General features: G+C 34.4%; 2 protein-coding genes across 2 annotated transcripts; one reads left to right on the plus strand and one right to left on the minus strand.

Moving 5' to 3' along the window:
* Positions 1–698: 698 nt before the first annotated feature.
* On the plus strand, positions 699–1,709 carry LOC140047562 (uncharacterized). The gene has a single exon (XM_072092603.1). The coding sequence runs from the start codon at positions 699–701 to the stop codon at positions 1,707–1,709; it is 1,011 nt and encodes a 336-aa protein (XP_071948704.1).
* A 2,620-nt stretch (positions 1,710–4,329) lies between these two features.
* Positions 4,330–6,009, minus strand: LOC140048010 (uncharacterized). The gene is made up of 3 exons (XM_072093024.1): positions 5,537–6,009; positions 4,905–5,003; positions 4,330–4,808 (listed from the first exon to the last, which is right to left on the minus strand). The coding sequence occupies exons 1-3, from the start codon at positions 5,566–5,568 to the stop codon at positions 4,595–4,597; spliced, it is 345 nt and encodes a 114-aa protein (XP_071949125.1). The 5' UTR covers positions 5,569–6,009; the 3' UTR covers positions 4,330–4,594.
* Positions 6,010–12,676: the final 6,667 nt, after the last annotated feature.

Consider the following 12,676-nt stretch of genomic DNA (forward strand, 5'->3'; position numbering starts at 1 on the left):
TCCCGATGTTGCGTACAAAATCCCATAGTCTACAAACACAATCCTGTCAATCCCGATCTTGCGTACAAAATCCCGTAATTTTATAAACAAAATCCCGCCAATCCCGATCTTGTGTACAAGATCCCGATGTTGCCTACAAAATCCCATAGTTTACGAACACGATCCCAATATTGCGTACAAAATCCCGCAATTCTTTAAAAAAAATCCCGTCTATCCCAATATTGCGAAAAAAAATCCCGAAAAATTTGTCAAATGATGACCCCATCCCGGTCGGGATCCCGAACTCATTACTGGCATTAAACATAAAATGTACATAGAAAGAAATTAAATATTGTTATTCAAACATTAGTTAAACGGATATTTGATTATTTTTTAAATAAATTAATTAATGTTGTAAATATTGTTAACTATATCTACTTTATCTACTGCTTTAAGATGTCAATACCAGACTTTTCATCTAAACTTGCCTCTGGTTGCTATTTAAGAAAAACTAAAAAGAAAAAAGCGGTTTCGAATAGGGTCCCGAGCGTTACCCTCTACACCTTCATAAATATTATCAAGATCAAAGAAGGAATAAAATTCATTCATATAGTAATGTAAATTGTGTTATTTTACAGGAGAAGACGTGCTTGCCGTGGATCGTCGTGTTAGTATACGTCGGTTCTTTCCCACGACGGATCGGCCAGTATATTTGGATCATGATTTCCAACCTGATTACCCCTTGCGGTTATATGAAACTTGTGTTGCCAAATCCTCCAGAAAGAACAACTGACACGTTTGGAAGATTTCAATATACTGTCCATCGCAACGGACCCGCAACTATAATCAACAGAGGACCTTTAACTAAATGTACAATTGCTTCTCACGTTAACGACCTGGTACCATTATTAAGAGAAGAAGTCCGTCTTGGCAAAACTGTCATATTCATCATAGCAGACGGTGGGTGTAATTTCCATGTTGGACATGCGTCAAATCTACTGTATTATTGCAGATTATTCCGTGATTTAAAACTTGATGCACTCATCATTACTTCATACGCTCCTGGTCAATCAGCCCTAAACCCCATTGAGCATGTCTGGTCACCTTGCACAAATGCGTTGGCATCGGTATCACTTCCCGACAAGCTGCCCGGTGAATCTATATGCCCATGGCATCAAGACATACCAGAAGAGGAAATGGCCGGCAAAGAATGCAAGGTATACGACCAAGCGATGGAAGAACTTGGGGAATATTTGAAACACGTGGAATTCGGTGGTTTTCCTATCCAACTAAGTCACATACCATCCGCGGTTACTGAAGAATCTCCATATTCGGACTATAACGAAACATACAAGGTGATGTCGTCAAATAGTGGCAAAGTATACAGGGAGAGTCATTTGGTAGAGGAAGTAGAGTTTATGCTACGTCATGTAGACAAAAGAATTGGATTTTTATCATTTGCTAAATGTAGAGACGCTTTATGTCATCACTGTCAAGGTAATCCCATCCAAGCACATGATGTTATGCAACACATTTTTCATGACGGCGGTGGATTTCCTTCACCCGTGCCAAGCAAAGATAGAGATGGTCATTTTCTTACTTTTCATGAAGTAATGAACCTGCCTGCATGGGACACGGATGACACAGAAATGCAACAATCTCTAGGTCGATGCAGTATATGCAGGGCATATACTGCCCTGCATTCACATTTAGTAGTAAAACGGAACTGACTACCCATGTTCGCAATGTTCGCAGTAGTTAAGTTTGGTTCACATTCATAACAATTGTTATGAAACCGTTTTCTGAGACATCATTTTTATTTATTTCAACTATAAACGGATATAATAATACGATTCGAATACGATTTGTTTAATACTACTATGTACTATCCATTAAAACATATATTATACTGTATACGTTAATGCTTCTGAATAATGGTTTATGGGAAAATTGGATTTTAATTTATTTAAATAAAAAATCATTGATGTTTGATGCTTTAATGTTGATTAATATTTACGATTTATTTTTCAATTGAATATACACTTGGATTATTATTTATTTTAAATTCTGTTTTGCAACCTATTGCAATGATAATCCTGACTACTCCCAATACCTATTCATAACACACATTGATCACAAAAACTGAGCACACATCCCACTTGTATTGTTCATTAATTGTTTTGTTTTTACAATGATCGCTTTTATAGCATTTTCAGATTCATACAGAATGTAAAAATATCTTTTGCTAATGCTAATGCTAATTTTGTTTGTATTAAATTTAAAATGTAAATTATTGTATATTAAGACTTCTATTTTTGTACAGCGCTTTGGGCTATAATAATAAATTATTAATTTTATGAAATAAATTTGTTTTGTTTATTATTTCTGAATGCTTGAGTAGCAATCGCTTGTCTTCACATGAAAGACACTTTTTTGTTAAATATGAAGACGTCATAGACTAAAAATACTGGATTGTTTAGTTCAAATATTTTATTACCACCATGTATAATAATATTAAAATTGGGCCAAAACATTTAGGCTCCTTCTATTCCTAATTACTGACCGAAACCAGTTTGTTTGATGATAGTTAAGTAGGCATTATATTTATAGACCATGCACAGTGACATTTCTAACGGTTCGTGTTAATACAATAACTCAACGGGATACTAATTCTTTTAATAATAAAATCTAAACCAAAAAGTTGCGAAATTATAACGTTCAAACACCGCACTGTTAAAATAGATTTCTTTCAGATTACCGAAGATTTTTTAACTTTTATATAAAATATAAATTGATGTATTTAGTAACGGTAAATAGCACGATATTAATACTGTCATAATAATATGAAGATACGATTTAGTGATGCTTATAAACGATTGATTCGTGTAAACGTGATTTGGCGCCAAGTAGCTAGCAAGATAGAAGGTAATGCAAAATGGAGGAAATATTTCCTCCATGTGCAAAGCGACGATTTGCTGTCACTCGCTCGCGATCAACTAGGCCTAGCCTAAATTGCGGTTATTTAAAAAATTTTTTCCCGTTTTTGTGAACTGCCGATCGGTTATATAATCATGCGCTATTAACATTTTATTTCACTTTAAAATCTACGAAAACCGTTTGTTTTTGCTTCACCGTATTATTAATATTAGACGTTGTTTTGGCTTCACCGTATACGGCCTGGCCGGCCTAGTAATTATTATACAGTGATGTTTGCCGCGAAAGGAGGTTCCCCGATTAGTTTTCAAGAGTTCGAGATAATAGAAAACACGACTCTGTGACACAAACATGTTCGAACGTCAATGTTTTGTTTGAACCGGCAAGACAAAGGGAAGCCGTTTCCCTGACACAAACGCGCTACATCGCTCTGGCTCCGTTTGGAAAGGCGTGTCGGGAACGTGGTCTTTCTCATGAATATTCAATTAGATGCACTAATTAGAACGGTTGATTGTCAAACACGTTTCAACGACGGTCAAAATCGAAACGCGTTCTTGCCGTTTGAAATAATTTACCGAAGGCGCCTAAGATGTAATCAATAATATTTATAAGACAATCTATTATTATTATATGTAAACCACAACGACTTCGCCGCAGTCTTCGCCAGCCTATAATAAATGCCTGACAAATGACAGCGATGTAGCGTTACAGTACTTGCCATCAGCGATGTTTTTTCGCGTCACCCAAATAAATTAAAACGAGTTTTCCGTTAGGAGGCTTATTAAATTGTACAGGCGAGTAGTTGTAAATCGCGTTTATCTGTAAATGTACACGAATGTACATGAATAGACATGCGCAGTAATTGTAACTACGAACAAACAAACAAACTGCGCATGTGTATAGATGAAAATATCGCACAATAACAAACATGCTGCATGGACATTCCAACGTCGTGTAGTTCGTTTGTGGTGTGTGTTATGATGTTTTCGCGAGTGAATACGAAGCATATAAAACACAAACGAAAACTAGGCCTATTTATTCTTAATTATCTTAAAAGCGTAATATAAACATCAAAATGAGTCTTTGTGATATATTAATATTTTATTGACCAGTACTTGTTGGAGTTGTATTATTTTGTACAATGCAGGTATTAAATTAAAAACTTCTGTGAGTGATTGATTGATGATAGGCCACTGACCTTTTTTAGCTAGGCCTTGACAATGGCAGCTGACGGCTTTTGAACAAAAACGCATGGTCGGAGTATAAGTCGACCCCCCGATTTTGCAATTAAAATTTTCCCACAAAGTCTCGACCTATACTCCGGAAAATACGGTAGTATTAGTTTAATAATTTTTTTTAATTAAATAAAATAATAATTTATACAATTTGCAACTCATTTTGATTTTATTGCTTCTCTCATTCATATACATCTCCAATACATTGTTATTGGGAAAAAAATGAAATAGTCTGAAAATACAGTAAATTGTGAATATTTCAACAATTTTATTATGTCTACAATAATATGCTGTGTTCAATTCATTTATATGGTTAATAAACATGGTGTCAAGTCATTACTGCTTTTTAAACCGGCTTGTATGTTGGGCAACTGCAGCACTTTTTTCAGGTCTTTCAAATGCTGCGCACAATGATGGTGGTATGGTCTCTGTAAATGCATCTAGATTTAGTTCCATAACAACCTCAAGAAGACTCTTGAATAACTCATCAACATAATTATATGTATATATATTTGCTTTCGTGTCTGTGTGCCTCTGGACACCATAAGAGGCTTATCGCATACACTGGCCAGCTCCTCCTGTTCATCCTCTTCCTCATCCTCTGTTCCAGTAATAAGCTCCCTGATCACTCTCGCCTTTTCTCTTTTAATAAATACTGACCTGTTGGAATGAATATTAATACTATTAATAAATAAATATCAGACAAACCAAAACATTTTTTCTTTTATTTATTGAATCTATTAGTATTACACTAACCTCTGTGCTGTACACTCTTTGGCCACCTGACCACCATCGTGGGATGTCTCCCTCACAACATGTATTGTTGGTACCGCTGTTTTGGCATTCAGTAAAAGCCTAAAAGTAGTGAGGAAACCGTTGTCCAGTTAATATTAAGGGCAAAATAACGTAAGCAATATAATTATAATATACTGTAGTTGTTAGTTCCCACTTACACCGACAGGATATTCTCCTACTGAGCATAACAGTGTAGGCATCGACTACCCTCCATCATGATTGTACAGCATTCAGTAGTACTAATTAGGCCTGGCTAGGCTAGCCCTATCCCATTATTATTAATATAATAAGCCAAATACATAACAACTAGGCCTAGGCCTAGTTGAGTTATTTGTGTGTGTAGGCAAAACTAGTTACTATTACTTATTATTTTATGTTTATTTAAAGATAAACCAACATAAAGTAAATACTATACACATATCAGACGGAGCAACTGTACTGTATGTAGTTTTAATGTTATTGTTACTGCAAATTATGTGCCCGCGCGCCTAGAAGCTAGGCTTGGCCCAGCAGGCCTAACAATAGCGACGGCGAACGTATTTTATTCAGTTTTTGTTGAAGGTAAAATATTCATCTAATTAACAAATACTTACTTTGTAGCTAGACCAACTTTGAATTGACCCATGTTTGTAAATGAATCGTCTGAAAAATGCTAAAAACAAAGCACTGATCGAGCTGTGGGTTTCCATAATATCGCGTTTTGTACGTACAAATCTTGTCCATTGCCTGGCGGTGAAACTGTCCTTTGGCCACCGAAACAATAAGTTATTTTCATGATCACAATTCGCAGCAACACAGCGAGAAGGCATATTGATTTATTATAATAGATAAATAAAAAAGTAGCTGACAATAATAATAGTTGAACAATAACAATTAGTACCAGTAGAAAGCAGTATACAGTATATATTATTAGTAGTAAACCAGCGTCTCATGCATGCACGTGTGTTGTTTTAAAAGGCGGAAGTAGAATGTCTTCTGCCTGTGACTTCATGCTTATAAAGTACGAGGGCATATTAACGTTCCTAATTAAGAGGTGATTACGGCCATACCGTTAAAAGTAGGTCAATGCAAATTTCGGTCAAGATTTATAGACATTAAATCTACCCAAATCTGAATTTAAGTCTGTGGCACTAGCACTTTAAATGTCAAATAAATATATGCTACTACTGTTATTATTACACTTTAGGCCTAGCTTAGAAAATCTACAAAAAATGTATTTCACAATGATCGGGTGGTCGTCGTTTGACAGGGGGAGAGAGATGTAAATTTAGTTGACAAACAAAACGTACATGACGTCGCGAGTTTGGAATCCACTGATGACGTGATTTTGTGAATATCTCATGAATATTTAATGAGCTTCCCTAATGTGCTGAAAAACAGACTTTCCATGAATTTACCTTAAAATGTATATGAAATTTAATTTGTTTAATTTCTCGTTATTATTTCTTCATTCTGACATGTCTATATTGTTATAATATTTTTTATTTAATAAATAAACGATATTTAAAAGCAATTTTAAACCCAGAATCCCCCTTTAATGATTAATCAAAACATAATGGTCATATACAAATTACTAATGTCAATGATTTATCGACTCGATTGTATCTCAATACAAAAGCTTATCCTACATTACTGTAGATGGGTTTCGGAGAAATATGGAATTTACATCCGATCCATCATTCTTGACTATAGCTAGGGACTAACTATGCGCACAATATCCCTTACTTCAACAACTTAAGTTTAACAAGTTGTGACATTTTACATACTAAACTTGATAATATTAAACGACCATTGGTCGCTACCAATAGCTTAACTTTAATTAATAATTATGGTAAAAACAAATAATAATGAAACATATTGACTCACCCCAGCTGGATTTCAGTTGGTTTTGATCAAAAAAAGAAAGTTTTAAAAATGTATTTATACAGAAGGTACCTATGCTGAGGACTGACTGGTGGTAATGAGGTACAAGCCCATTTACATTCCTAGAGGACATTGGGTTATTCCATTTCCTGCAAAGGGTTATCACTGTGACAGGATCCCCCTGTCACAATTACATAAATACACAGCAATGGAACATTATTTTGCAATATACGTGAGTTATAAGTATGTTACGTTATATTTTGTTCGTGATCGTCTCACTATACATATTCGTATTTGGTATAAACTGTAGCAAGTCGGAGGTGGAGGATGTAAGAAAACATTCTAGTCAAGCTGTTACATTTAACATTAGCCTAAATAACAATGTAGTATACAATAGTAATGGAACCTAATTTTGCAAAATAACCATGAGTTATTTTCGCGTGCGTTACATTATCGACTGTTCTTGATCATATTGCTTGTCCATATGGTGCAAAGTTAATTAATTTAGGAGGTAGGGTAGGAGTAAGGAACAAGTTTAGTCAAGCTGTAATATTTAACATTAAATAACAATTAATATAAATTAACAGTAATGGAACCTAATTGTGTAATTGACAAAGATATTTCTGTCAAATCAGTAGCTAAAAGCTGTCATCTTAGTTTTTTTTATTACGATGCAAAAGGTCTAGAGGTTATATGCAAGAACCCTCTTGGAATTGTTTGATTGTCATGTGAATTTCGTTGATGTACTCAAAATGCTAATTAAATGTCTAATTAGCACTAATTAAGTGCGTTCTTAAGTTAATTTAGCACAGGAATGGTCACTTAAGAATTATGGATCTTGGTTCCTGATAGGTCAGAGAACATTTTAGAATTGGTTTGGTCGATGTACTCGATATGCTAATTAAATTCAATTTTAGGGGTCATTTGGGTGGCTCCCCCCTAAAATTGAACAGGACCCGTCACTTAAGAATTGCCATTTCTGGGTCCCATAGACCATATCTACACACTCCACACCTCAAACCTTTTGTACTCAAATTGCTAATTAAAACCTTCTGGGCTCCCAGACTAATATACCAGCTCTTGGGAGGGGACAAGGAGGGTCACTGAACTGATAAGTCACCTCACTGGGCTACTCCTTAAATAGTCATGTATGTTCTGTAATTAACACTTCTTGTAGATTAACACAATTTGGAAATAACTTGAACCGATAGCTACAACTTAATCACTCTCTGTGTACCTGTATATAGTGTAAATAAAGTACCATTGAGAGAATATAACAACAGTCTGTGTCATTTAATATAAAGAGTGCTACAAATTGGAGGTTCTACCGAGACATTGACACAGCAGATTTTGAATTTTGTTTCTTTAATTGTACGGACAAGTTTATTTCTTTAATTCATTATACGGAAAATAGCGATAGAATGGATTACACAATTGTAGACATGGTCAACGATACTTCTTCTTCATCACATTTTGAAAGGACTCCATCACATTCAACACCACAAAGGGTAAGCGAACGTCATAATAATATTTCAAATGTATATACTCCAATTCAGCGGAATAATGTGGGTGCTGGGTATATGCCATACAACCCAGTGCATCAACTGAAAAGTGTTCCAATATTCACAGGAACAACAGGGGGTATATTAATAGAGGACTGGGTTCGAGATATGGAGTATTTACTATCAGCTAGTACCATGCCAGTGACATTACAATTTGCAACAATTGTAAGGAACTTAGGGGGCTCAGCAAGAAAATTGGTTTTGAACATCCCAGTCGAATGGCAAAATCCCCAGACAGCATTTGCCGAATTAAAACAGCAGTTTGGCGATATTTGCAGTGGGGACCCACTCGCTAATTTCTATGCTCGGTTCCAAGGACCTAATGAAGACGGATCCATATTCGCAATTGAATTGGATTCCAAATTGAGGCGAGCCGAAACCATCATGGGCAGAGGTCCAATGCCAGACAGGGACCGAATTTTAATAAACCAGTTTTTGCGAGGCATAGTCAACACTGAACTTCGCAATAGAATTGCGCCGATGAGACCTATGTTTATTTATTTATTTATTTCGTTTTCTTTCAGTAGGGTAGCCCTCTCAGTAATAAAATAAAACTGCTCTTCCGAGGGGCCCTACGGCACATTTAAACAAAATTTGAAAACAACTTAAACTAAACTTAAACTAAAACTAAACTTCAATGCATGTTCTCATTATTATTATAACTTTTATACCATATTTAAATATATTTCACTGGAACCATCCTAGACCACCGGCAACAATAAATGAATCTTAACAAGTGATTTAAAACGGTTATAATTGTTTTGTTTTCTTAATTCATAAGGTAGGCCATTCCAGAGTGAACTTCCATAATAAACAAAACTACGTTTGTATATTTCGAGGTTACATCTGGGCAAATACAACAGATTATTTTCATAGTTTCTGGTTTGAATATTGTGTACACTACTAATATATTGCAAAACATCACATAATTATGAAGGTACAGATTCTTGTAAACATCTAAATATTGTACAAATTGTATGATATTCAATTCTTGTCTTAATTGTTAGCCAACCTAAATCATAATGCATTTGTCTAACAGGAGTTCGAATATCAGCACCTAGTATTAATCGTGCAGCTCTATTTTGTACCCTTTGCAATTTTAAAATATGGGCGTTTGAACCAGTACCCCAGACTGTTGGACAATAGTCAATATGTGATAAAAATAGAGCATTGTATAATCTTTTAATAATTTTAGGAGATGTAAAACTTTTCAATCTATAAAATAGATGTAGAATTTTTGATAGTTTTGCACATATAGAATCAATATGTACTTTCCATGAGAGTTGTTCATCAAATGTAAGTCCCAAGTATTTAAACGTTTCAACTTTCTCAATCGGAATGTTATCAAAAATTACTGTTTCATCTGTTGTTTTATCAACACGTGCATGAGTACCAAAAAGCATGTATTTGGTTTTATCAATGTTTAGAGTTAAGTTATGTTTATCTAACCATTGTTTTACATTTTCCAACTGTTCAGTTAAAACTGTTGTAAGCTCTTCATTTGATTTACATGCATAAAAAAGCGCAGTGTCGTCTGCATAGAGGACTGTTTTACAAATCCCATCAACACTATCATGTAAGTCATTTATGTATAAAATAAACAACAAAGGGCCAAGAATTGAGCCTTGTGGTACCCCATAGTTGACATTTAAAATTTCAGATTTTTTTAATAAAATAAAATAATAAAATATTGTGGTCTACCGTATCAAACGCCTTTTTTAGGTCAAGAAAAATTGCTCCAGTTACCAAGCCATTATCAATATTTTTATATATATAATTGCATACATCTATCAGTGTAGTAGAAGTTGAACGTAACGACCTAAAACCAGATTGATTTTTACATAATAAATTAAACTCATTTATATGATTCATAACTTGATTATGGATGCATCTTTCAAAAACTTTCATAACAATAGGTATAACAGATATTGGACGGTAGTTGTTAAGTTCATGTTTACATCCTCCTTTATAAAGCGGAGTAACCTTAGCACATTTCCATTCACTTGGAATAACACCAGATCTTAATGACCAGTTAAACAAAAAGGCAAGACTTTGAGAAATTTGTGAAGATGCAATTTTAAGTAACCTAGCGGAAATCCCATCAATTCCAGTAGCTTTTCCAATTTCTAACTTTTCCAACAAAGCTTCAATTTCATTTCCATTAATATCTTTAAAGTTGAAACGTTGTTGAAATTGTGATAACGATTCAACGGTAATATCGTTTTGGTTGTCATTAAAATGGGATGCAAGTTCATTAGAAATTGAACAAAAATATTTATTAAAATGATTAGCAATATCAGTTGGATTGTTTATTTCATTACCGTTTACATTGAGAGTTGTTTTAGTTTGTTTCTTTTTATTAGGTAAAAAGTCTTTCATGGTTTTCCATAATGTTTTAGTGTCATTAACATTATCCTTTAATTTATTATTTATATAGTCGCGTTTTGGTGATTTAGACAAATTAATTTATTTCTTGCCTTTTTGTAAGAATTCCAATCATCTATGTTCTTAGTTTTTTCGGCTTTTTGTTTTAAATAATCACGGTCACGAGAAAGGGAAACAAATTCGTCTGTAAGCCATGGAATATCAGTTCCCTTCCTCCTGACCGTCACCATAGGAGCATGAATATCACAAATATCAGTAAAACTGTGTTTCCAAATGTCCCAAGCCTCGTCAGCATCCTCGGACGCCTCACAAATACTCCACGGAGCAGATGCAAGATCAGAAATAAACAAATCTTCGTTAAATATCCGGAAGGTTCTCGTATGTAAAATACCCGGGGGCAATTTTATTTTAATTTTTTTACGTATTGCATATATCAATGAGTGATCGCTAATTCCAATTGGTACAACTCCAGTTTTGCTTATAAAGTCATCCCTATTTGAAAAAATTAAATCAATACAACTACTACTGTTTTCCGTTACGCGCGTTGGAGTTTTAATATACTGGTTTAATTGGAAAATTTGGTGGAGGGTTTTAATGTTCCGAGAATGCTGTTTATCAAATATATTCCAATTTAAGTCACCAACAACAATAATCTCTCTTATACTATCTAGTATAAAAGATATTTGATCATGCACTATATCAACAAATCCAGTACACGAATTTGGTGGTCTTAAACATTACCTATAACGAACGGTTTAGTGTTAACCGGCTTAATTTTTATCCATACCGATTCAATTGTATTTTCACAAAAGTCAATTACATCAAAATCAACATTTTCATTTACATAGATAGCCACCCCACCTCCGTGTCTATTTCTGTCTGTTCTAACTAATAGGTATCCTGGGATTGCAAGTTCACTATTATGTATATTTTGATCTAGCCAGGTTTCACTAATTCCTAAAACATGGAAACGGCATTCCGAAAGTAAACTCCGAACATGGTCCACCTTATTATAGAGACTTCTGACATTTAAATGACCAATTTTAAAACCCTTTGTACAAATCAATCTCGCATAATTTGCATAGTATGCCAAAAGCAGGATAAACAATAGAGTCGTTACGTAATTCAGCGTCGTCTACGTCGTTGTCTAAAAGGCTTCCCGTACGATGTTCGTTTAACAATTGAATTGGTTTAAATGGTTTATTACATGCGTTACAAATAAAATCTAAAATCATCTTATCTACATAAAATACAATACAAATTTAGGACATTTAAAATTCTCTTACACATTACCTTTTACATTTAGGTAATTGTTTAAGATCGGAAGTTCTGGATAAAACAACTTTCTCGTTACTGCCAGTGATTATGGTATGTATGCGACCATCTTGTGTCCAAACTGCAGATACCACTGATGCATAGTTTTGCTTTACAGTACGTAGTAAACTTGATCTTTTGCTCGTAAGGTTTTCATGAATGTAGATATGGCTCCCCTTTAATTTTTTCTTTGCTCTATATACTTCATCATACAACATTATACGAACTAAACTTTACTATTATTCCTCTTGCTCTTCCGTTTTTCTTAACTTTTGGCCCCAATCTATGACTCCTGTCTATGCATGTTTTATCTACTTCTACGCTTAGCTTTTTCTTAAACAAATCCAAAACTATATTGTCTGTTATCTCACCTTGTTTCTCTTCTATTCCTTGAATAATCAAACAGTTCCTTCTTGAATATTGTTCTGCTTCATCTAGCTCATTTTGTAAGTTCTCTACCTGTTGTTCTACTTTGCTGAGACGATCTTTAGTATCGTCAAGTTCGAAACGTATTGCTTCAATTGCTGCATCCGTTACAATTTGTGTAATGCTTTCAATCAGCTGGTGTTTAACAATGCTCGCAATTTTCTCGGCTAGGTCATTGAAAAT

This window comes from Antedon mediterranea, chromosome 4 (assembly GCF_964355755.1).
Source record: "Antedon mediterranea chromosome 4, ecAntMedi1.1, whole genome shotgun sequence".
NCBI lineage: Eukaryota > Metazoa > Echinodermata > Crinoidea > Comatulida > Antedonidae > Antedon > Antedon mediterranea.

Bases quoted from the DNA above. Each gene is read 5' to 3' on its own strand.
- LOC140047562 (XM_072092603.1), top strand. From the start codon at position 699: ATGATTTCCAACCTGATTACCCCTTGCGGTTATATGAAACTTGTGTTG.
- LOC140048010 (XM_072093024.1), bottom strand. From the start codon at position 5,568: ATGGGTCAATTCAAAGTTGGTCTAGCTACAAA. The intron at 5,004-5,536 runs GTAAGTATTTGT...CACTACTTTTAG, and splicing joins AAAGTTGGTCTAGCTACAAA to GCTTTTACTGAATGCCAAAA. The intron at 4,809-4,904 runs GTTAGTGTAATA...TCATTCCAACAG, and splicing joins AAAGAGTGTACAGCACAGAG to GTCAGTATTTATTAAAAGAG.